At 37.4% G+C, this 26,445-nt stretch overlaps 2 protein-coding genes across 2 annotated transcripts in view; one reads left to right on the top strand and one right to left on the bottom strand.

Annotated features, from left to right (window-relative positions):
- LOC131685555 (glycerol kinase) overlaps positions 1-26,445 on the top strand; it is a 515,121-nt gene that overhangs the window by 320,841 nt on the left and 167,835 nt on the right. The window lies entirely within an intron of this gene.
- Positions 16,504-17,382, bottom strand: LOC131685556 (uncharacterized). The gene is made up of 4 exons (XM_058969367.1): positions 17,334-17,382; positions 17,132-17,246; positions 16,934-17,058; positions 16,504-16,877 (listed from the first exon to the last, which is right to left on the bottom strand). The coding sequence occupies exons 1-4, from the start codon at positions 17,367-17,369 to the stop codon at positions 16,551-16,553; spliced, it is 603 nt and encodes a 200-aa protein (XP_058825350.1). The 5' UTR covers positions 17,370-17,382; the 3' UTR covers positions 16,504-16,550.

The following is a 26,445-nucleotide window of genomic DNA, read 5'->3' as shown; positions in this document are numbered from 1 at the left end:
AAAACGAACGATCTTAATTAGTCGTAGTGGTACAAAAATCGAATTATCACGTCTGTTCGGACTGGTTAAGCTATTCAAAAGAATGCTTCACTCAAGGTTCGAGGTTCTTCCCGGCAAACATTCTACAGATATCCTGTGTTGCTTGATTCGGTGACTGAGTGGAACCCTGAAACTTCGCATCAAACAAGTAACTTAGTTTTAAGAAACTAGATAGTAGTCAGTGTTAGAGGATCATATTATGACAGAAGCTCAGAATTTCACTTTACGTTATGTTTTGAAAGTTTCCAACGTTAGAAAGTACTAGTTAGTTTCGTAACTGAAACGAAATCAATTGTATATTGAAATCTTCCCACAATTTCTCAAATCGACTCTGAAATTCCAAAAGGTGAAGGCAGCTGTAATCTATACTTGTCTTTCGTCAGTTACACTTGCCCTTTAGGAGTAATAGCGAGAAGAGACATTCATTTTCTTTTACCATGATACCAACCACATAAATTTGATTTTTGTATTTATTGCATAGTCGCAATATTAAGTAGGCTCGCACGATAAGTGTGATGACAGATAGCGCGCCTGCTATTATCGCTACCGTTTTGATAGACGTTCGTTTCTGTAACTGTTTCTGAGTGTTATTCACAAGTTAACTATGCTATTCACGCACGCGAGCGGTATTATTCATTCTGTTCGGTAGTTTCATTGTTCCATAGTTAAATTTGCTTCACTTTCACCACAATTTTTCTAACTGTCATTACGGTCGCCATGACTTGTACTTTATCAAATGAATGGTCGCTTCATCCACCGGGCTCAATTTCCATTGGTCCATCCTTGTAGTGTTCAATATTTCGCCTACTCCATGCGAGACCAATTACTTATAATTCCTGTGGATCGACTGGATCCACGCCAACATCGTTCTTTTCATTCTATTTTCGGTATTTTAAGATCAACATCAAACTTTCCTATGTGATGCAGCAATGCATTTCTTACACACAGCTGGTAATAAATAATTAACTCGTTTGCGCGGCCACACTTTCTGATTCCTGACGTACGACCGAATGAGTATCGACAAGCATTTATTTGCCTTACGAAAATCATCATCGCTACTTGTTACTTTACTTCACAAGTGAACCAACCAGCGATTTCGAAAATTATCGGTTGTGCTATTTTCTCATTCGTCGAGTATCATCCAGAAAATCTTAAGTTCTATACGGATCGGAATTTGGTGAACTGAGCTCTGAAAAAGCAAACCATTAGACAATTGGAACCAACAACTGTAACTTCTATTGAATTGATTTCTCGAGAAGGCTTAACAACAAATAAGCGAATAATTGGTACTTCATGACGTAAATGGAGAAATTGCACCGTATTAACTTCTGATATGTTGAGCTTCATGTTCACATTCAACAATTACTCCACTTCACGAATCGATGGTCTTACCGGACATTTCAAAATGTTCAACTGAATCGAGGAATAAACTAACTGTGCATTGTCACTCATTGTTTGTGCAAGTTTCACACACTAGGTAGAAGGAACGAATTTGTAGGTTGGTTAATAGACAAAGCCGCACACGGGTAGATTTGATTGCGCTCCTTGCTATTACAGCGGAGCGATTTTTAGCTTCTGAATTGGGTAAGAGGAGAAACCAGACTCTAGTCAGCCCCAACTGACTTATCACTAATAGTGTTCTCTACTATTCCACTTTAAAAGTTGTTAGCGGCTTGGTTTTATACTGCTGCAAATCTTGTAGTTTTTTCAGCAACCAATTAATTATTAACCCATTATGTCCTAGCGTATGAAATTTCAAACGCAAAGCAACACATTTCTGGATCACACTTGTTATACAATAAAGGCGTTTTATAACTTCTGGTCTTCTGTGAACGTTAATTAATACCCTATAGTTTATAATGTGTATGCTCAATAATCTTTTTTATAAAATTCCTTTGTGTTTTCGAATGTCAAAGTTGGACAAAATTCAAACCAAAATATGAACAATACATATTAGTAATTTTCTCTTCTAAATCACTCATTCTTGTTTCGAATTGTGAACGAATGGCCATGAGAGGTGTGAAAGATGTGGCTCAGTGCGAAAAAATGGAAGAAATTGGTGAAACAATTGCGAAAATTCTGCTGGTAGTTCAAGGTATGAAATTTCATACGCTAGGCTGAACCGATATCTTTTTTCCTAGGGCAAAATTATTTCCTCTTTAGGACCAGGAAGGGATTCATAACTTTCTCGCTGATTTTAACGTTGAATCAGTGCATTCAAGGTTAATAAATGCTTAATACGTAGCAAATCATACCTAGTTCCACCCAGAATATTTTTTATGTAAATTCTCGTACGAAAATGTTCTTTTTCTTAAAATTATTACAAAGTTTGAGGGAAAGATGGTTTAATGCAACGAACCAATCATGAGATGAAACGGCACGAGAGAGAAGATAAGTGTTAAAATCATTCAAAAAAGCTTCTAAATGTATGATCGGAAGATATTATTCGATTTTATGTTGAATATAAAGATTTTAGCCGAATTTCCTCTGTAATGATTTTTTGATACCCTATCAGCCCAGCGTATGAAATTTCATACGTTATTTTTTTTCGCAACAAAACGTTCCAAAGTGGTTATTTTATTTTTCCCATACTTAATTCGGCATAATATGAGGGCTCACGAAGTATTTTAAAAATTACCAAAAGTTTTAACATAGCTGGGTTATAATGGGTTAATAATATTAAAACACCTTTACACACATTCGCTTTTTTCTGCTCATTGGATCTTCTTGACGAACCGATATAGATTCTTGGCTCACGATCGCCATACTCTTCGTTGTTCGGTTTAAAATTACTTTTTATTTATCAAAAGATGGATTGAAATACTAACTCGTCGAGAATGTTGCGCAAACAAGCATCGCTTGAATGTTGCAGATTGCTTGATAGCTTTTATGTATCTGATCTTGTTAGCACTAATTTTTTGGCTATTAACACGATAGCCAACTTTTGCTGTGCCTGTTTATAGATAGAGCGTTACTCTCATTTTTAGCAACATTCGAATCTGAAAAACTGGTATACAAAACAATTGCTTCAAATCACTATTTTGCTAATTACCAGCTATGATACCAACGCTTCTAATTTTTAATAAAATTCCAGCGTCGACGAAAAGATTTATTTTTTCATTTTTTTGCCGCCCAACCTGCCCTTAAATCGCCCCAAAACGCTAACGGAACGTGCCATTCAATCGCCCTTAATTGCCTAATATGAAAATTAATAATAATACTCATTTTCGGATTCATTATCTACTCACATAAACTTATCAGTATACTAGGTAACCACCACCAAATTATAGGAAGAATCAATGGTGAAATTGGTATTGCACACCAAAACTTATCGCAATCTGACGTTCATTAAGACTTTAGGTCAGAGATCTTGTTTTACTATACTTACACACGATTCCACAATAGGGATCTTTAATTTGGAAAAAATGTGCCAGTTTTTCATATGTATTGGTAGCGGGTGTCCTTACAAGTACACTCATATCATTCTTAAACCTTAATTATTCTTTTTTGATTTTTAAATTAAAAAAAAAAACAAATTAAATTCAACCAGCAAACTGACACTTGTCCTACTAAATGACGTATCTGCAAATATCTCGTTCGCCTCATTGTTAACCGGGACAGAACCCCACACAGCATGATCTGGTACTTTGTCAATCCGCTAGCAGCCTGCCATCCCAAGTTTCATCTGCAAACTATGGTAGATCTGGTGAGGCAACCTATAGAGTCGTGCAAGTCACATAGGTTTGGATGTGTTATTGTCCTAAAAGGAAACAAACTAAAAAATGTTTTTTTCAATAGTTTCGGGCCAAAAAATTTAAAAACACCTAAGATATTAACTCACGGTACTAATCTGCATCAGAATATGCCTTAACCCGCACACCCCTAAAGATCCCTATTACCCACATTCGTTGGCTAAATTATGTGCTCTAGACAAACAAAGTACAAGTGTGAACACGCCAATTGTTTAAAAAACAATTTTAAGCTTAAGCCAAACATGAACACCCCAAAGCTCAAGCCAAACATGTTTGAAAAACGCAAAAAACAACCAAGTCCATTTCAGCAGCCAGAAAATTTGTCTAAGTGTTGAAATTGTCTTTAAATCGCATTCGCAAATTGCATTTGTTCCTAGGGGCAATTAGCACAGGCGAGTTGAGTCAAACGTCAAACTGTTTAAATCGCCTGACCATGTTCGTCCGCATTTTTTTGACCGGGTTATCTCTTTATCCCAGTAAAGTTTAGCCGGAAATAATAATCGATTAGCTGATTCTGCATTTCCAGGACGGTTGGCCTCCAAGTTGCCCTCTAAGAACGGTTGGTTTCAAAATCGTCCAATGAAGGACGTTCGTTGGACCAATTTGGACAACGTCCAAATAACCGTTCAACGAACGTCCATCGTTGGACCCGTGTTGAACGATTTTGAAACAATTTGTTGGACGTCTCAGTGGGTGGTGACGTTACGTGCCCCACGTTTCAGTGGTTCAACTGTTGACGTGGTAGGCGACTGAAAAGGTTAAATTTTTACTCACTAGATTTATAAACTACGTTTAAATAATTTCATTGTGTGACTAAGATTGACTGCTGCTGATGGCCGGAACTTCGACGAATCCCACAAGTGTCGAATGGCCCTTTATATTTTGGCTAGTATTGTACTTTCCCATGAATGTACTATCGTTAGTTACATTAGTAACTCTTCTCTTCTCAAAAAGACTTTGAGAAAGTTTTGTATTTCGATAAAGCTTTCTGGTGAAACATCTAGACAAGGCGATAATTTTATTTCAGGAGCTGTGTAGCTTTGTTGAATTTATTGTGAAAGTGTTTCTGTAGCTGAAATTTCTTTATTGAATATGATTTTTACTTTAGTCTTTTTGGATTTCTAATTTTTTATAAATATTCCAATTAAAAAAATTAATTCGGGCCCTATTCTCACAGTCACGTCACCTAGCGACCAGAAGGAAATTTTTGACATTAAAAATGTCTTACTCCACTATCTGGGGCTAGGTGTCATTCTAAAATCTAAACTATCTCCCATGTAACGAAACTATGTAAGGTTTGCACGCTTATAATTCCGATATTACTAGATGGATTTTAATCATTCATACACCAACCGATTCAGAAACACCTAACTTAAATATTGGTAATAATTTAATATCTCCCCAATAAAAGTAGACTTTTGGAAATTGGTAAAATTAAAAAGTTCACGAAAAACGGGAAAATTACCATTCGTGAGGCAGATTTCTCAGACACAGCCGTCAAAAGAGGGCAGCTTAGTGACTCAATGAAAGACGAAAGGTCATAAATAGAAGCGACGCATGTCCGTTTAAATCAGTTGTTGCTCTTATCTCATACGAACAACATCGTCTCCGGGCGATGCAATAAGCGCTATCGATTTTCGGCAACGTTGGCATTTGCACACACTCGCATCTAAGCGACTAAACCATATACGGTTAGTTTATAAATAGAGGTGACGCGTACGCGTTTGAATCAGTTTTTGTTCTTATGTCGAACGGGTAACATCATGGCTGCAGCGTCTGGGCACTACAATAAGCGGTATACGCTATGCATTTTCGGCAGCGGTGGCCGTGTGCGGATTTTTCGGGTACCAGCACGGTGTCACAGAATGATTTGCAAAGTGGGTGGGTGGGGTGGTTTGGATTTAATTCAATACGGTGTGTGCTGCTTAAGAGTCTTGCGTTTGAATAAAGTATATTTATTTTTATGCATGCGTGTGCGTTATAACTTGTTAATCTATGTTTACGGCGCTTTGTAGCTGCCTAGGGTAAAGAGCCTATTAGTTTTCATGTTTCATATTTCGGTTATATGTTTTTTATCAGTAAGGCAGCTGACAACGTGCTTCTGTAGTTATTGCACTGTTCAGCAGCGTAGTATTTTATATAGGAGACTACACTCAGGTTTAATTACGCGGTATTTTTTACGCGAATTTTGAAATTTACGCGGTTTTCATTTACACGGCCTGTATCCCCTGCGTAAAAAACCTGAGTGTAATTGCATCGGAAACAATCACATTCTCAGCAGAACTTTTTGTTTTCTAATTTCAAACACTTTTGTTTCGTACTGCACACAACGGAAAATTTTAAAACAGAACTTACCGTCCCAGCAGCAGTTTAGGCGGGTGTTCTTTTTCGATTCAAATTCAAGCCATGTCTTAAGCGTTACTGGACTTAAAATTGTTTTCCCAGTTTATCCAGTCAGAGTATCTGTCCTGCCCTATGTATTTAAAACACAGTTCTAATTGCGTTTTAAAGTATACAACAAATAGAACGGTTGGGTATACTAATTTAAATTTTAAAATAAATCTGTTTTAAATTACAAAACAAACCGCTGTTCTGAAGATATAATTATGTCAGTCCTATTACCACATAAAACACCTATATAACATAAAACGCTGCAGAATTGGTTTAATAATACAATGTTTACACTACAGAGTTATAACACGTTTTAATAATTAGCAACAAGAGAAAATGTCACCAAGATAGCATAAAACCCGTTTTAACTGGTAGTGCGAACGTTGCATAACAATGTAATTTATCAAATAATTTCATTTTTTTTCACCACTAATCGATTAAGAAATACTTAACCTTAAGATTGTTTACTTAAGTTCATTAATACATTATTGAAAATTTAAATGGAAAATTAAATTTCGTATTTCATGAAGAATCTGTATATTTCCGTTGGTGGGCGTGGGCTTCCTCGTCACAGTTCTAAATATGGAACTTTTCTTTTAAATATATTTTCTGGACAGATCAGCCTATTTTTACTAGATGGATCAGCCAAATAATGCCAATCACCTAATGAGATACTTGATTAATTAATAGATTACCGTTAAAAGACCTTCAATAAATTATGTTTTAATGGGGAGGGTATATAGCAAATTGTAACAGGCGAGTGAGCAAAAACTTGAGTCGATATGTGTGATAGATAAAATACATTTGCACGCTCTTGAAAAAAGCTACAATTTTTAATGTCACCGTGGTCGTGTCCTGTACACAACCCTTTCATTTTTTTTTCACTCACTGGGTGATGTGACTGTGCGAATGGGGCTCTTCATTTTTTGGTTTTTGGCGTAAATGCCAATCAGAGTTAATAATATTCAAATTCATTGAATGAAAATTGATCATATTCAGCCGGATTCATTTTCAATATTCAGTGATGCAGCTGAAAACGTCAAACGAACAAACCGCCCATTCATCCAAGCAGATTTTCATTCGGCTCCGATTATTACACGAAGCGACCGTGCAGCAACGAATCAAACGCACCAAAGTAGGCCCTGGCACAATATAAGCGATGATGATTGTTGTTTCATATGCTTTATCGGCATTTGAAAACATTTTCCTAGATAGTGTAATGAATATATTGTACGACATTTAACTGAATAAGATGGATAGTTGAATGAATATTTTTTTCTATTCACCGCGAGTCCCAACAGGTTCATTTTCAGCCGTCAACAAAGAGCTTCGATTATTTTTAACTCTGGTGCCAATACCTTATACCCGTTGGATACCACTTTTTGGTGATATCCAACGAAGAAAACAGATCGAAATGGTGAGTTAAGCGAAAGCAATTATGCGAAAAAATCCCACCAGAGGCAGGATTCGAACCTGCAACCCTTGGGACTCTGGCCCAATGAAAAAACTATTATACAAACCTTGAGATATTATATTCCAGAAAGAACTAACAATTATCGCATTGGGTACGATCACTGTCGCCAATCACCAACGTGATAATCATTTGTTCTTTCTGGGATGTCATCATATCTCAGAATTAGCACAAAGGTTTATGTATTGGGCTGGAGTCCCAAGGGTTGTAGGTTCGAATCCTGCTTCTAGTGGGATTTTTTTCACATAATTGCTTTATCTTAACTCACCATTTCGATCTGTTTTCTTCGTTGGATACCACTATAAAGTTCACTCCAATTATTATAATCAATATTATTATAAATTAAAGGGGAAAACTAGTAGCGCCAAAAAGATGTAAATTCATCTGTAATGATTAAGTTTGTAAGAACATGTTGTAAAATTTGTCTTTGTTTCAGTGTTAGATTGAACAAAATTTGTTCAGTATTTAATACTCTGGTGATGGAATATCGATTATGCCATCCTTTTTCAGTATTGACCCTGTGGTTGATCTGAATGGTTTACTGCCAATTTGAACGATGAAGTTTGTGTAGCGCTACTCGTTCGCAGTCTAACTTGGCTGGAAATTGTTGGCTCGAATCAAAACTTGTCGAAAGTAAACAAAGTTCATTCCATAGCGTCAAACTTGCTCCCAGACGGCGGAATCGTTAGAGTTCAGCAAAGTGCTGGAGCGTTGCCAGAAAATTTTTATTTCCCAAATTAAATTTTAGGAAACTTCCCAGTTAATATCAGCCGGAATGCTGGCCTGTTCTAATTCGTATTCCGGCTCCAGAGACAACCGATTCTAGTTAAAATCGGCTGAATCACTGGAGCCGGAATACTAATTAGAGCCAACCAGACTTCTGGCTCATTTCCGGTTGATCTTTACTTGGTTCCAGTAACCTTCCGATACGCTTCAGGAACCTCTGTTTAAGGGGTACCATTTCGATACGGCTTAGCCGCATAATCGAGGCCTAAGAACCGAAGCGGAGCAAAGCCGCTGAGGATCCACCGGGCAAGGTGGACGCCGACCCGCCGTCGGAGGTAAGCTATCCTGTGATCTACTCGTTTGCCCGGCTTACTCAAACATAGGGGCTATCCCTAGTCGGACAGCACGCGCAAAAGCGATGCGGCGTAGCCACATTGGGTGGTGAACACAAAATAAAATTGGCAACCCTAGCAAAATGTAAACACAAATGAACACTCCGGATGAACCTATCGTCAATTGACATTTCGTCGATTTCGAAATGATTCGAACCAATAATATCACTTCCGGTGAAAATTTCAACGTGTCGACATGTTGGTGTTCACCGAGTGCTAGATAATTCGCTTTTTTCACCTTGATTTGGCGAATTACTCGTGCTGTGGTGGACCAATTTTGTGGCGCTGCGAGTTTATCGTCGGTTAGTCACAGAAAGTAAAGTCCATTGGACTATAAACGAAGATTAACTGGCAATATAGCGTTATATGCTGTGCCATTTTGGGCTTTGTTTCACAAACAAGCCAAACAGAAGTGAAGAAGAAGAAGAAGAGCCAATAATATGGGCCCTCCTAACTTGCTGCAATCCTAAGTCGAATTACGAAGTTACCAACTTCAAACCGATGCTCTTCGTCCCGCGCCGTAAAGACCGAAGCTCTCGAAAAAAGAATCTCAATTTCCGCACCAAAAAATTCTGACGCAGTTTTTGCTTAAAAAAATGAAGCTTTAAAAAATCCGGATCAGTTCATTGCCAGAGGTATTTTGAATCAATGCGTTATGGCTTACCTCGTTTTAAGGGGCATTGCTACCCGTTTTAGTAGAACGGAACCCTTTTCAACCGCTTTTCGTTTCACTCCTCAGCAAAGGATGGCTCCGTCGTTCGTTTTGGTGCGTGTTCTAGGGTAATAAGAATATGTCCTAAAGAAATGGCCCTAGCTAGTTTTCCGGCAAAGTTCGCACCGTTATATTTTTGGCTTACCTCGTACTGAGGATTCCTTTTGTTGAGCTTCGGCTTAGCAACGAGAAAGTTAACTATTTTTGTTCCTTTCTTCACACTGCATCGGATGAATGTGGCGTTGTTCGTTTTTTTTTCTTCTTTGGACTGATCTGTTCCTCTTTCGTGAGCGAAAGCGCATTTGACAGTATGCGGCGAAAAGGTTGGGCTGAGGCGAGAGCATGCACATCTTAGATGCACATAAAGTACGTATCTTACGTGATGACAGTGACTGAACTAAATTTGAACTTCAATTTACAAATTCTGATTGTAGCTAGGGTTTTTTTGCGATTTTGGTCAATTGTAAAAATCAGATATTGAATCAACCCTGATGAGGTTTCTTGGTAATTTACGACCAGATCGTCGAGAATTTTTTCTTTTTCGTTCAAAATAGACAACTGCCAGCCACACAAGAAGTCTTTAGCCTAAACACTTGTAGGCTTTTATCCAGTGGATTCTGACTGGAAGTGGTAGGTGTTAGGTCAGACCGGACTAACAATTTATTGATTTCGATAAAAACGAGTGTAAAGTTTGAATCGCAGCATCCCCTACATAATGGAAAATACATTTTGCCATAATGCTTGCATTTTGAAACATATTTTAAGTCTGGCAAAAGTCGAATGCAGCTGAAGAAATTCTATATCCAATGCTATCATTATCTCATTTTTTGATGTTTTGCGACTTACTCCGATCTGATTTAAGGACATTATTCAAGCGAGTCACAACATAGCTCCTACGCCACACACATCCCTCTCCCCTGTCTAACCACGTATCTGACATGAGCATATAAAAAAACGTTTGTCAACAACTAACCTTGCCGGTGTGCCACGAAACTGCTACTTGAGGAAGCTTGAACATTTTCCTATACAATAAACCCGAGTTTTTGACGGAATGCTATCTGTAGTTCTTATTTTGTGCGAAAATACCACCCCTCTTCATTTAGGGTTTCTTTTCGAAGCTTGTTCTTTTCATATTTATTCCACTTTTTCAAATGCACTTTAATCACACACCACTGCACAAAACACCCGCGAAACATTAATTGTTTACAAAAAAACCTTCCAATTTTCTGTCACTATGCAGATGACCGAAGGAAAATGTCCGAAAACTCTCATTTGTGCGTTTGAACTTTCACTTCGAGATCCATTCTTTTCTCAATGTAAACAAGTCAGTCGGTGCCTAGCAACAAGTGTGCGTTCCTGGCTTCCTCATATCTTCACAATAAAATAAAAATAAAGGAAGTTTCCTTCTAGTGATCAGAGCGTGATAACTAAATCTAAATTCTAAAACATTATGCATGCTTTTATTGGCGATTTGCGGCAAAACCAAAATTAGTCATGCGACACCTATGATTCAGCTCATGAACTGGTAAAGTGATACAGTTTGCTTTTTTTCACCCGCAAGTGAGTCGTAGCCTACAACAAAAACTTCATTTTCTTCTCGGAAAAAGCTTACCACTGCCAAGATATGAATGAAATGAGTAAGAAATTTAGTTTTATTTGCAATTATTCTGAAATAACAGCCATTTGCAACTATTTGGCTCATACATTTCTTCGAAATGTATTCGGGGTATTATTGTGGTTATCAAAAATCGTTCCATAAATAAAGTTCCAACTTGAAACCGAGACCCGATCAGTACCAATGTCAAACTCCTTCATATTTTGGACTACGTAGGAGATTCAGTGAAGACTATCAGAGAGAAAGATCGGCTGTGTATGATACAAAGCTGACACTTTCCTATTAACCAGATATATTCTTTCCTCGCGTGATCCGGAGAGTTGCATGAATTTACACCATCTCATGAAGGTTTAGCTTAACTTAGGAGGAACTGGAAATGATGTTGCGGCGGCTACGATGCTCAACAAATTACATTTTGGAACAGCACACATATAGCTCTGCGAATAATATTAGAAACCACTATGTTTTACAACCTTTTCGCAAGATGTTTACTCATCATCTTATAAAATGATGGTTTTCCATCATTTTCATAAACAATTATCAACAAATTGATCGGTGATTTGGTGCTTAAAAGTTATTTTTTTGCCAATGTTGACAGAAAATATATGCACTATGACAGAACAGAATCAAATCAGCAACACTTTGCTTCCAGCGCTATCTGTGAGCGGTTTCAACGTAGAATCGCCAATTACATGTCATTTGACAGTGCTCGCTACACGGAAAATAATTCATACATATTACTCATACACTGAGAAAATATCAATTACATAATTCATTTTTAAGCGTAACATATCGGTTGGTTTCTTGGTTATTCTGGTTGCAATTGAAAACTGGAAAATCCAATCGGCGACAATCGTATTTTCTCTGGTTCTAAACAATGGAGTCGAGTCGGAAATAGTGCAATGTAGTCATAGAATGATGCGCCATACAGCGCACTACTTCCAACATCATGGATTAGCACTAAACAAGAGAAAAAACGATTATCGCTGGTTGGATTTTCCAGGTTTCAACTGTAACGATGCTTATCAAAACCAGATCTTTGAGTAATCTCTTACCATTGGAATATTCTATTCTTTTCAAGCGTAACATAATCCTTACGAGACTCGATTATGTTCATAAAATCGCACATCGTTTGAGGATTCTCGTAACAGTTCCGAACTGATTCTAAGCATATTTAAAATTTTCAAAATACTGAATGTGCTTCAGAGAAGGGAAAAAAAACCGCTTTCTTTTACTATGCAACACTCTGTCACGGTCGCCACATTGCAGGTTACTAACTATGACACTTAATCGATTAGGTAACATCCTAGGATGGATGAAGACTTTATATTGTCTATCCAGCACTATTGTTTTAAATAACTTCTTACTCTGGAAAACAGAACTTCAAACTATGATAACCAACAACTGTAATTTCTATTCAAATCTTAGAGTATCTCAAAAAAGATCCCTCGTCGCCACTTTTTATATCTGACTTATGATTGATTAGCTTTTCGGCCTCTCAGAGGCACACGTATCTTCTATAACGGTATTCACTTCTCCGTATTGTGATGAATTGCTTTATTTTCCACGGTTACGCATGAATTACTTTATTAATTGCTTTATTAGTTGTATCACCGTGAATTACTTTATTTTCGTTGTATCACTGCTAATCCTACGAACGACTTCGAAACTTAGGCCCAGAATGATCACCGTGAATTACTTTATTTTCGTTGTATCACTGCTCCTCACAATTATCTTCTACCGACTGACTCCTTACAATTTGACACAAAAGACTTTTATCATATCGTCTGTGTAGACTTTACTCTGAGAGAGTCTCAGACCTAAACAAAACATTCTTTCCACGCTCGCGAGAGTAAAGACCCCGCTGGATGAATCAGTAGTTCATTATGACTCATACTCGGAGGCCTTTACTTTCTACAACAGCGTCGCCGTCTGCTGCTAGCAGCAACAAACTGTGTTTAATTAAACAAAGTGTTTATTCGTTTCCCGTAAGCATATGGCTTGGAAAGCGCGAGTGCATCAAAATATCAGCTTAGCTTGATGCTGGCCGAAAACTATGGGCGCTGCAGTGATATGAGTTGGTTGATAGCGAAAGTTTTAGTACGCGATGCCAGGTCATGTAGCTTAACTTCAATAGTGGCATTGTCTATCTATGTCGAGATGCTGTATAAAATGTCATTACATTCGGAGACATGTTTCAAGTTATTCTACGAAGCAAATGATTCTGCTTGTCTAATGTTTTTGAACATAATCAGTATCGCATGACGTGAATGGTGGAATTGCACCGCATTAACTTCTGCATCGTTGAGCTTCATGTTCACCTTCAACAATTGCTCCACTTCACGAATCGATGGTCTTACCGGACATTTCAAAAAGTTAATAGCAACACAGTTCAACCGAATCGGTCGGTCGTTTGCATTCTTTTCAAGGTTCGATAGAACGTTCTTCAGACTCCCTTCTAGGGCGGCCAATTGATTCTTTAAAATTTGGACAGTTTCGTCGTCCATCTTAGCCGTTTATAGCAAGTTTTCGTCCTAATTATGATTAGTTTTTCGGCCTCCCGGGGCTTACGATTTTCACAGATTAGTCTTCGGCCTCGTTATTTGTTGCATTAGCGACTATTTCATTGGATGAGAAGAACTGGTCAAATCTACTAAATCACTAAAATCTATACTAAAATCTTTTTCCCTAGCACTGTTATAAAAAAAATGAGAAATTTGTACCTTTGGTTATTGATTGATGTGGTCAGCTGCATGATGAATTCGTCACTTCCAGTTCTCCGTTTCAGTTACGTATGTGGCACCTCTGACGTAAAATAATGGGCCCGTTCGACGATATAGGCATGACGCGATCCTTCCAGTTTCCCACTTGTTACCGTCACTCTAGAAACACTTCTTGTGAGTATAGTTAAACGTTCATCTTGTTTTTGTATTTATTTAACGAATGTCACTCTAGAAACGCTTCTTGAGATCTTCCTGTCACGGTCGCCATGTAATAAGATGTAATATGATTGTCGAATGCTCGAATACGAATGGAACAGTCTGAGGGTCGAAAGTTTCAGCAGTATTGGCATTGTTGGTCGACTCTGAGGTATCAGTTACGGAATCCGGGATGATATATTGACCATCAACCTTGACACATCCAAAGACCCCATGATAGGTGGCATACAAAGTACTTTCCTTGATAGGAAGCGCTCCGCTATACATATGAAGGAATCTGAGGGCGTGTTGTGAGGCGTTGTCAATGTCACATCTGATAAGCTTAGGAGCTTCTTCAAAAATGTGTTGTATTTTTTCTCTCCCCAGTCTGTGGAATCGTTAAAGTCATTTTAACCTGCTGCTAATCTATTTACTTAACTTCTATTTTACATTCTTCAGTTCCAGATATTAGTTCGGTTTTCGGTCGCAGTTTTCTGTCTTCCTTCTTCAGATTTTCTCAAATAAGTTTAATCGAATTCGATCGCCTACTGCAAATCAAATGTTCGATATTGATTGGTTATACTTAAACTGTACGAAGAAATATATTTGAATTATTGTTAATCCAAATATACTAAGAAATAAAATATTTCACATTAAGTAGTGTAGTCCTACGGCTACAGTTCGTGTAGCCACCTAGGGCTGACTCTTGTAGTTTTTTATACAATTCTGAGCACTCTTTGTCCTTTGGGGGACGTGCTTGAAATTCCGAACGCGTCGGGATACCACCGAACGCGTATCTTTCATCCCACATCATTTCGTAAAGCGATAGTATATCACCGTAAGCTTGCAAAAACTCGATGATTTTTTCGTCGGTAGAGTCCTCGGAAGGATCAAATAGTTTCACTTCCACTGCTCCATCCTGCATTGTGATCTCTGTTTCGTGTTTGTTGTCGTGTTCTTGAACGATGGTCTGTGCTATCGAAAGCTCACTGACCTTAACAAAGGCACACCCTAGGCTTCTGCTAGGCTGAATACGACCAATTTGCTCCTTCTGCAACTCGAGAATCGTATTAAAGAAGCTGTGGAGCTCTTCGTAAGATGGCTTCCACGGAAGATGCGCATAATCGATGCGGAACGTGTTTTCGCGACATCTCATCACGATACTAGACGAAACGACCCGGATGTTGAACGAATGTAGGGCTTTGGAATTTTAAATAGCCCGTGCACGACTTCAAAGCGAAAGCAAAAAGGTAGCTACTCCTCTTGAAAATTGAGCGCTAACTGGTCGTTCACTTACTTCGTTTTTATTTCAACTGTATCGTTCGTACTCGTCCAGTGTTTCTCTCCGCCTATATAGTCATAAATTGATTGTTTTAATTCACTGTTTTATTTTATTTCAAAAACTTACGTGTTCTGAATCTTGTTTTCATCTGTACAGTTAAATCTGAAAACTGCCCACAAATGTATCCGAATCTAGTTAATTTGCGCACAAACTCTTTCTTCCTACTTCAAAGTATTCTATCTATTTCACTTTTAAATGTTATTTTTTATTGCTTTCCTCCTTATGCTATACATGTTTGCCTATGTTTCAGTCCTCTGACAGTTCTATCGTTCGCGATGTACACGCTCGTAAAAAGTTACTCAAAAATGAGTTTAATCCCACCCATTTCCAGATAAAGTGGAACAACCCTTAAATTGAGTAATTCCGGAGTTACTCAAATTTGAGTAAGCCAGCCTGAACCAAAAACTGAGTAATTATTACTCGGTTTTTGAGTACAATATTATCTACACTAAACCCAAAAGTGCTTCACTAGTACTCAGATTTTGAGTTCAACATTGCTCAAATTTTGAGTTCAGTACAAATTTAACAAAACCAAAAATTAAGTAATTATTACGCAGACTTTGAGTTGAACATTACTCAAATTTTGGGTTCAGTAGAACTTCAACAAAACCAAAAATTGATCGATTTTTACTCATATTATGAGCAGAAGCTTACCCAATTTTTGAGTAGACAACAAAGCCAGTTGTAATTCCTCAGTTTTTGGGTAGAATATTACCCAATTTATGAGTGCAATATTTCATTAAAACCCAGTAAAGTTCAGCCGGAAATGAGCCGGAATTCCAGCTGTTTCCAGTCAGTATTCCGGCTCCAGTGACACAACCGATTCTAGTTAGAATAGGTTGTGTCACTGGAGCCGGAATACTGACTGGAGCCAGCCGGAACTCCGGCTCATTTCTGACTGAACTTTACTGAGAAACATCCGGATTATGACTTGCAATTCTGAATGGTTTCTGTAAGAAGAAATGCAACAACCGATTCCTATTTAAATTGGTTCATGATCGATTGTTGCATTTGAACTGGAACTAAACCGGTTTACATCCAGTGAAGAAATTGGCCGTCAAAATTTTGTTTTGGATACAACACAATGCAGTCTTTCTTTTCTTATGGAATATTTTTACAACAATAATTAAAGAAACTTCTGTTTATTAAATTTTATGGTTTTTAGTAAGTATTGTATAAAAAAGTTGTCCTTTTATTTGTTGTCAATACGTGCGCGGGAAACTTCAATAAAAGTCTGGACGAGTCTATTCACAGTTGTCCTCTGACTGTGCGGAATTATATTATATATGGCACATGCCAGAAAGTCCCAAAACATTCTAAAATTAGGTGGCACCTCCACTCCGAGAACTGCGTGGCATTTGAATAAAATTTCCACTGCATGAATAGAATTGTTAGTCTCGAATATAACTTTTTTCTCACAAATGACGGCATAATTTCCTCTTTTCATCGGGCTTGCTACGCACACCATGTGTAGTTTGGAATCAGTTGCGGGGGATGCCACGTATGTATCTAAGCACTCCTAATGATGATATAAAATCATTACATCTAACCTTATGTATATTATATTGCATTTACCCCAATCCAACGAATTAAAATTGAAGCCGAATGTTCTTCGCCTACAGTTGGACAGCCTACCAGCGTTCTTTTTTGTCCGCGAATTGGCATATGAGAAATTATTCTCAAGCATCCTCGAATGTGATCTGTGAATAGTTTTACAAATTTAAAATTTTATGACAGACCTTTGGGCTAAATTAAAAAAAAAATATATCTCACCATCTTCTACTCTAGAGAATCTGGACGGTGAATAAGATAGACACTGAGAGAAGACATCCTCGATTTTGAGACCTTCTGTTCTGTTAGGATACAATCTCTCAAACATTTGACGAATCTAGAAAAAGTGATATGATATAAATATTCATATGTTCCGTGAATACCATAAAGTGAAATAGTAAATAATAAAAAATAAACATGTTACCACCAATCCTTCATATGAACACAGGTGTGGAAACATATCCAAGATATCATTAACGGGTTTCTTTTCTTTTAATAACAGTTTGAGGACTGGAAAGCATCGGTCTATTTCATCACAAATATGTTCTGCTACTGATGCCGATGCAAGCATTACTCGGAGCAATTGAGCCCGCTCTACAAGTTCAGTTGAAACGGACTCTTCTACAGGCATAGTTCCTCGATTATATTTATGTTTTTCTGCAGGTAGCTGTTTGATGACATTCCGGATGCGATGAAATATCATGCCAGTATGAGCACCCTTTTCCTTGCCTCCGTTGCGCCAAAAGAAAAATGACTAGCATGAAAATAATTATAATTATATTAGAGAAATTAAATAAGCATAGAATAACAAACCTCATCAGGAGCAGTTGGTGTGACTCGCGTATTACTAAGTTGTGGAAATAATTTTACGATTTGAACAGCTGCCGCATGCTGTTGATCAACAGAAGGATACCTGCGCATTTAGAGATCATTGGTTCGTTACTCCGAAAAAGACCAAAAAGATTCCGTGAAAGATTAAGTTCTAAATTTCTTAAAAAAAATCTAAATGGTAAAAGTATGAACGGTATTTGATTCGTAATTCTTTGCATGCTGGGACACATCTATTATTTTCTGAAGAAAATCGGTCAGTTTATTACTGTTTTAAAAGTCTGTAAATGTCTGGACCAGGCATACGCAGAACTTTTTTTTAATCACCGATATCATACTTTTTGATCTGCCTCTCATTTCTTCTGCTGCAAATTTTGTGCATTGGACGTATTCGGTCTATCCACTCATTGAATATTTACTAGAAGTATATGCTAGAAAATGCATGAAAATAAATTACAGCAAAAGAGACGGGAATGAAAGTATGCTAATTCTGCATATTTTTGTTTCTCAGTGCAGCAAATCTGTCCACAGTCTGTAAATCTGGCATCGCTGTTGCTCGATTCAACGACATTGCGGCTTAGTTAGACCCTTTGGTCGATTTACGATTGAACTGTATATGTAAACAAATAAACACGCTCGCTATAAACAGAAATTGTATACCATTAAATTCTGTTGGTTTAAATGTTTAAGTTATTATAATTCGTCGTCGTCGGTCGTCTTTATAATTTTGTGCCGGAACATGACGAATTACGCTTTCTAAGTACCACCGTCAAAGACGCATGTACGTTCTTATGCCGAAGTTTATAAATCGAACCAGATTGAAGATGTGAAAAGAATGGTCAATATTGAAATCAGGATGCGAAGAACTGATAACTATGTGTTTTCCTCTAGCAGTTTGTATTGTGTTTCATACATTTCTTTATATTTATAATCGGAAGTGAAGTTGTTTGGCCGTGCTTCATTACTATGCATACTTCATAGTTTCATAGGCTCAATGAAGTAATAATGCATGATACTGATTGACTACGATGTTTTTTGAAATAGAAGCTTCACAACGAAAGGCATTGCTTTTCTCTGCTCATAGACAGTGTTAGATCACCTGCATATTTGCTCGAAGGACTACTAAGGGCCGATTTCTTCATTCTCGCTTAACGTCTTAACCAGGTTTAAACGTACTGGTGAACCCGGTTTAAAATTTAAGCGAGGATAAAGAAATTGGCCGTAAGCCCTATAAATATGTATAGGCATTGCGCATTTCGCCGCAAGGTTGCTCTAGCGGAGAGACTCGTGCGGTTCAATGTAAACAATTCATTCTATCACACTTTAAGGAGTGTTCATAGTTTGATGCACTAGTAGAGTAACAAATAAAACTTTCTACTTGCCTTTGACCGTCCATTATTTGAGTCTCCATTTGCTTGCATGCGACTCGTGTAAGATGATTTAAACCGTCCTTATCTGGTACGATCCCTTGATCCAAAATTGGATACAAAATTTTCATTCGGAGTTTTGCGTCATCTTCGAATGTCGAACGGTTAATCTGAAAACGTTAAATATGTATAGTACGACAAGCGCTTACAGTAATTATAGTAGAAAGTTTACCAAATTTTGAACATTAGTGGAAGTCTCATCAATTTTATCTTTGGTCGGATTAGCTTCAGAACTATAGTTTTTTATTATGTTAAGAATTGTTAGACGGGATCCTTTTTCGATTATCCCCATTTCAACTAGGTCGGCATCGTTGAGCAGAACTAGGTTCTGATCGTTTATTTTTTGGGCTGAAAAGAGCGAATAAGTATATATAAAGGTTTAAAGTGACATCTCAAGTAGTTTGCACTACCTTCTTGATTGTTGTTTATTTTATTATAAATTTATTTCCAAGTTTATTTCCCTACTAACTATCTACATATTTCAAACTTATATAGTAGTTTTCTTCTGAATCTCCGTATATACTCCATAAGTTGTATGTTTTTTTCGTTTGCAAGTTCTTGTGTGATATGCGAATAACTTGACTGTCAGTTTTGAGTTTGTAACTGTTGTATTGTAAACAATATTCGCATTCGAGATGCTGTATTAGGCAAACAATTTGATTATCCGATTGCAATATATCTATTATCAAACCATAGGACATTTCGTTGCATACTTGGTATTTCGCTATCAGTCCCGGCCGAAAGCTTGTGTTATTTATTTTCATATGGTTTATATATTTGATTGAATCTGGTAGATCCCGGATCAGGAGTAAATTATTTAGAGATTTTTTGTGTATGTGCTTTGACGAAACGATATCTACCGTACCAATTTCGTATGAATGGTCAAGAATAGTGGTTATCTGTGCTAGATTCAGGCGCTTAGCAAAGCTGTTTGTTAAATTGATGAAATTGTTGCATGTCTTCGCTTGGGATTTCGACTCCTTGAATTTCGCTTCGAAGCGTAAGCAACTATGATTAACAACTGGCCCATCCTGACGAATTATGTAGGGATAATGAGAGATGTGATGGAATTTATTGGTAGGGTTGATGGCAGGGAAGCAGGATTTGAACAACTTGTAAAAACATTCGATTTCGTTTTCCAGATCGTTAATCTGATTCAATGTTAGCTTATTGGAGAAACTATAATAAGTTATTTTCATGAGAGCTCTAAGCAATGATGATAAATTTGAATTAAATCCGAGAATCTGGTTGAACATAAAAGGGAATGCTCGAAGGAGAAGCCAACATTGCGAAGCTGACTGAGGAATAGCATGTCCACGTGCTTTTAACTTCTCGCAAGTAAAATTAGCGGTAGGTTTATCAGCCGATTCAGTTATACCGTATTCGTAATGCTGTATAATTTGGTTGACTTGACTAATCGTTATCACTTTATGGATATTTACAGCTTCGTTCAAAACACATTTGATTACGACCATGACGACGCCTTCCAAAAGATCATGCATTGGATCAAACGTGTTATTTTCCGCTATGTTGAAATATTTAACTTCATTGAGTGCTGATTTTCGAATGATTCCGCATTGTGAAGGTGTTTTAGTTCCGCTTTGAAGAGCATTTAAATCACCTTGTATGCTTTCTTCAGTGCGATGAGGGAAGGTATCACCAATGTTTCCACAATGAAGTGCAGTACGCGTCGCATAGCACATTCTACAGAATAGACTTGATTGGGGCCCCATTAACTCGAAAATTTCATGAATTGCCAGCGTGTCCCCCAAAACATGCACTAGAACTGCCCTCATCGTAAACTTTTCACTCCCATATTGTACTACAACACCATCATCTGATTCAAGCTCACGCAAATCTTGAATCAGCGGTTTCATAACGTTATTGTAGCCATATTTTTTTACATCTCTTGAGCGAACTGTAAGCGTTAGATATATCCTGTTGGAGGATGAATTAATTGCGGGGTGGAGATTCTCAATTTTAACACTGAAATTGGTAAGTTTTTTTTTTGATTTGCGTGATCCCAAAGGGTTCAGATATTCGACATCGTCCAGATGAAGCGAGAGTCGTAATGCATCGGGAAACCGTGTCAGGAACGGGTGTGTTTTGAAACGTTGACCATCTTTAAAACCGCACAAGATATCGTCATTCACTGCTTCTTCTGCTATCATCTTGCGAGCTCCGGGATTCTTCATAACCAGTGCTAAAATGCTGGTTAGTGGAATATAGTGAGCAACGTCTTTCACTATTTGTACACTTTTTCTTTTGCCTAGTTTGGTAATCGCAGGGACAGTTTTAGTGATTCTAGTTCTTCCCAAGACTTCTTCCCTAGGGTTTGGCACAGCACAACCCGCAACTCCAGACAAATATGCTAGGTTGTCTTTTGGAGAAGCTACGTCTGCAAAAATTCCATCCAAAGATGCGTCGTTTATAAATTTCAAAGCGTCGGTATCGTTTAATGGGATCGACTTCGATTTCAAAAATTCTCTGAATAGATTCAACATGTAACACTCGTAATCTTCTATAAGATTCGAGGTAACCTGTAAGAACTTTTTGATTTTTGTCTCGGGAAGAGATACATCTTTTCGCAAATCTGTGGCGAATTTACTAATTTTCTTAGTAATTTCATCCAACGACGGCGCCGTTTTAAAGAATATGGTATTCGTTATTCTCAACAGATAATCATCATCTACGAGCATATTTTCCGGATGATTATTTTGAATTTGTTCAACAGCGTCATGGTCGTATGAAATATTTGTAGAATTTTCTGTAATTAGTGGATGAACACTCTCTATGTGCCGTTTCAAGCTCTTAAACCTCTGGTACAGTGAACCACATTCTGAACAAAGGAAAGGTTGAGCGGCTGCTTTGCTGGTGTTCAAATTGTGTACCAACCGGAAGTGTTCCTTCAATTCATCCACGTGTCCAGGAATCATCTTCCCACAATTTGGCACATGGCATGAGAAACCTGAAACCTTACACTTTTTTTCCAGTATATATATATATATATATATATATATATATATATATATATATATATATATATATATATATATATATATATATATATATATATATATATATATATATATATATATATATATATATATATATATATATATATATATATATATATATATATATATATATATATATATATATATATATATATATATATATATATATATATATATATATATATATATATATATATATATATATATATATATAATATAACGTGAATATTACCTCGCAACTTCATTGCAGTTTCAGCATCCACCTCTTCCGAAATCTTCTGCATGCTGGTTGTTCAAATCCACTCTTTCAATTAAAATGTATTTTACACACTACAACTCTAGCTTCAACTATTATAAATATTTGAACAAATTTTTATTTGTGAAAAAGTGATGAGCGATAACTAAACGAGCGTGTACCTACTAATGGAAAATGGCGGATGACGCTTGGAATTTTTAACTTGGCGAGAAACGGCTTTTCCGTTTGGTAACTCCAAAACGGTTTCTTGTGTAATACCCAAAAATAGAGTCAGAGTTACTCAGAGATATTATACATGACAACTCAATTTTTGACGTTTACGAACATCATTTAAAACTGAGTTAAAAGTACTCAGAATCTGAGTAACTTTTTACGAGCGTGTACTTATTCGTCTGTCAGTCTGACAGCTAATTTGTTGCATCTGTCAGTTCGACACGGGTGCAACGGGCAGTGATGCCAGAACACCATGCTTAGTTTTGTTTTCGGTTGATAGGACTATCTTACAGGATGTGTGATTGGCGATCGAGTCGTGTACTTTTTCAGCTCTTCTTCGCGCTGTTTTTTCTTCGTTGTAAGCTTTTAGGACCTTTTCCAGTATGGTATTCATGCAGTTTATTTGTTCTTGAAGTTTCTTGACGATTTCGTTTGCTTCTTTTTCACTTTTAATGCTAACATCAAGATGTTCGGTTAATTCGTTGATCTGTTTTACTCTTTTTTTATTTCTGGGTAGAATGTTTCCTTTGTGCTTTTGTTAACCGGTTCTCCGTAGTTCTGTTTCTTTCTTTCGTTTAGAATTTTGCGGGCTTTGGTGAATAATTTTTATAGTCGATTTTTAAATGATGATGTCTACTTCGTTGGTTCATTTTGGGCATTTATTGCTCATCGAATTATGGCCATTTTCATTGCACTTAATGCATTTCGGCTGTTACTAGCATAGGTTTTACTGAGCATATTTGCCCCAGTAGTAGCATTTTTGCTCGTCTGTGCATGATTTTTTATTATGACCGATGATAGGTATTTATATTATCTTTTTCGTCTCGGGTAGCCAGATCTGGGTAGTACATTTAGATAAGCGATTTTTACGATTGTTTATTGTGATTTACACTTCCCTATTCTTTAAGTTCGCTCTCGATTGTTGTTTCGTCTTCATATATTATTGCATCGTGGCAGATAACTATGAAGCGACATGTGTTTTGTGTTCGGATTCTGTAATATCTGTTAAAGCGTCATGCTTGTCTTCTAGAAACATTCGAATCTGAAAACTGGTATACAAAACAATTACTCCAAATCACTACTTTGCGAATTACTAATAATGATACCAACGGTTTTAATTTTTATTAAAATTTTAGCGCCGACCAAAAGAGTGTAACCAGGGGTTGCAATGGAAACTATATGGGACCATAGCGGTCGTTTGCCGATAAAAAGAATGCCAAGGAATTTAATAAACGCCAAATCAGTTTCTACTCTTCTGATTTTGTGTATCTTGTTGCTCTTACGTTTTCAAGAACTACCTCGCGGGCTGCGACGTTTCTTGTCTGTGCTTTTACATGCGTTCGTACGTATCCAGTGTTTATCTCCACTTATCTAGTCATAAATTTATTGACTTAATTCACTGTTTTATTTTATTTTACAAACTTACGTGTTTTGAATCTTGTTCTCGTCTGTCGTGATTTCTGGTTGCTTCATTAATTTGCTACGGCGGAAATGAAACTCCAGATTGCTGACCTTCCATAGCAAATGATCACTGCACGCACACTAATCCGGTTGCTCGCTGGGTACGGTATGCTTTTTCGGTGCTCCTGTTGCTAGTGGCAACTAGTTGACTCGCTTACTACGCGAGAATCGCCCCGTTCGCTCGCCGTTTGCTGGATTGGCTGGGTGATGTACTGCTTCGCCTCTGCTACTGCTGGGTTGTACGTCTATTAAGCCGTTCGATGCTGGAATACCTTTCTCCGTGCTGTTACAAGTTACAAACCTTTATAGGTGAACGGTCATGCGTTCAATGTTCGAAAGATGGTGGGGAGACAATTTGTTGCTGATGTTACTAATGACAACATGTTATTAGTTGGTGCAGTAGGCGATGCTTTCTCAAGTGGATATACAAGGCGGAAGAATACATTTCTAACGATTATATTTGTGCCAGGGTATTCATACGTTAACCTTTCAAGATTCTGATCTATTGTGTATTTTTTATAGTTTTACTTCACTGCTTACTTGTACACTATCTACTTCACCTTCAAATGGTTCTTTTTTATTGCTTTCCTCCTTCTGCTATACATGTTTACCCATGTTTCAGTCCTCTGACGGTTCTATCGTTCGCGATGCATTTCTTCGTCTGTCAACATGACAGCTAAACTGTTGCATCTGTCAATTCGATACCGGTACAACAAAGCAAGGACCAGTGATGCCAGAAAACCATGCTTCAGTTTTGTTGTTGTTTGAGATGGTTTTTTGGCGCTGCCTGTTTATTTGCAGTATCTATAGCGTTAGCCAAATTTACTTCATTTCGACCACGATAATTTCCACGTCCCCTACTGTTATTGGAGTTGTTTCTTCTGGTATTGGGATAGTTATTTTGGCTTTGTTGATTATCGTAGTTATTTCTTTTTCGATTGAAACTTCTCCGTCCGCAGTTGCATCCTTATTTCGTCCTCTACCTTCACTGTGGAAGTATGAATTATTTTTAGCATAATAATGGAATAATTACCTTCTAAGCTCTAGTTTATCTAGTTCACAATCTCCTACCTCTTCTTCTATATTCTGTCCTCTCTCTAATTCTTCTTCTGTTAGTTTTTTTAGTTATTTTTCTTTGAGAATCGCTATGCGCTTTTTTGCTATCTCTTTTAGTTGTGCATAGGTCTTCTTCAACGACAGCTAATTTTTTAACTTTGTTATCAACTATAATAAATTTTAAGCCACTAAAAATTTCTTTAATAGTGCCTTCCTTTTCTAGTTTAGATTTGTCGTGTATGTATATGCACATGTTCGATTTTTTTCTGATTTTATAGTTGTGACAGCTTCCACATTATGTTTTGCCGAAATCGCAATCAAAACGCCGCCACCTGTTTTCTTCCCAGATACTCGACAATCGCGGTGATTTCTATAAGCATGAAATTGCTTCTAACCGTTTCATCCCAACTAGTTTCAGTTGCTAAAATTACAGAATAAGGACAACTTAATATTTTTTTTGAATTTCATTCATCTTAAATGCACTTTTCATGCGGTTGAAATTTTTGGCAATAGAACAAGAATTTCTGTTCTCGACTGTTGGTGATGTGAAGATTCTTTTGGAGAAATGTTGAATGAATTAGATTTTCTACACCTGCTTTTTGAGGCACAATATTTATGTACTACTAATCTACTGAAGCGGGAGAGGGTTGGGGCACTGTCACCAAGGTAAGAAGGAAACTCCCAAATTCACTTTCCGAATGCGATGTCAAATTGTGGCTCATGTAACATGGACTCTTTTAGTTTTATATTTTCGCTTTCTTGCACTAAAATTTGTTATCACAACCTGGGCTTTCTAACTGCGCCGAACTACTATATAAAGTCGGAAATGCTGGCGCATCCTAGGCTAAGCCTAAGCCTTTTTTGCGCCATCATCAAATGTAATGCCGCGGCCGGGCGAGAACTATTACAATCAACTGCCTACCGAACGCATCCGGGCGGGGGCGACTTAAACGAATGATTCCAACTTTCGTACGCAAAAGACTTTTGTAACAACGCGGATTTAGATCGCTTTCGCGCATCTCTGAGAGAGATGCACGAAGTTTTTGAAAGTATTTCTAAAGCTCTCACTAGAGCTGTCGGTTGCTAGCCGATCCAATTAAAAACAATGGGTCGTTTCCCGAGGTAATGCCATGCCCCTGCTACGGTAGGGTCGCGGCGTAAACAAACAATTCTGTTATCATTAAACATTGCCTTCGAGTATGCAAAGCGCAGCGTCAATGAAACTTGCTTAGCCTAAGGCTAAGTCTTTATGATGCAACTTAACTCATGGAATCGGAA

This window comes from Topomyia yanbarensis, chromosome 2 (assembly GCF_030247195.1).
Source record: "Topomyia yanbarensis strain Yona2022 chromosome 2, ASM3024719v1, whole genome shotgun sequence".
In the NCBI taxonomy this organism is placed as follows: Eukaryota; Metazoa; Arthropoda; class Insecta; order Diptera; family Culicidae; genus Topomyia; species Topomyia yanbarensis.
This window is presented reverse-complemented; position numbering and strand designations above follow the sequence as displayed.

Coding starts and splice junctions, on each gene's coding strand:
- LOC131685556 (XM_058969367.1), bottom strand. CDS start 17,369: ATGTTTCCACACCTGTGTTCATATGAAGGATTGGTG. Junction 17,247..17,333: donor GTTCATATGAAGGATTGGTG/GTAACATGTTTA, acceptor CACTTTTTCTAG/ATTCGTCAAATGTTTGAGAG. Junction 17,059..17,131: donor ATTCTCTAGAGTAGAAGATG/GTGAGATATATT, acceptor AACTATTCACAG/ATCACATTCGAGGATGCTTG.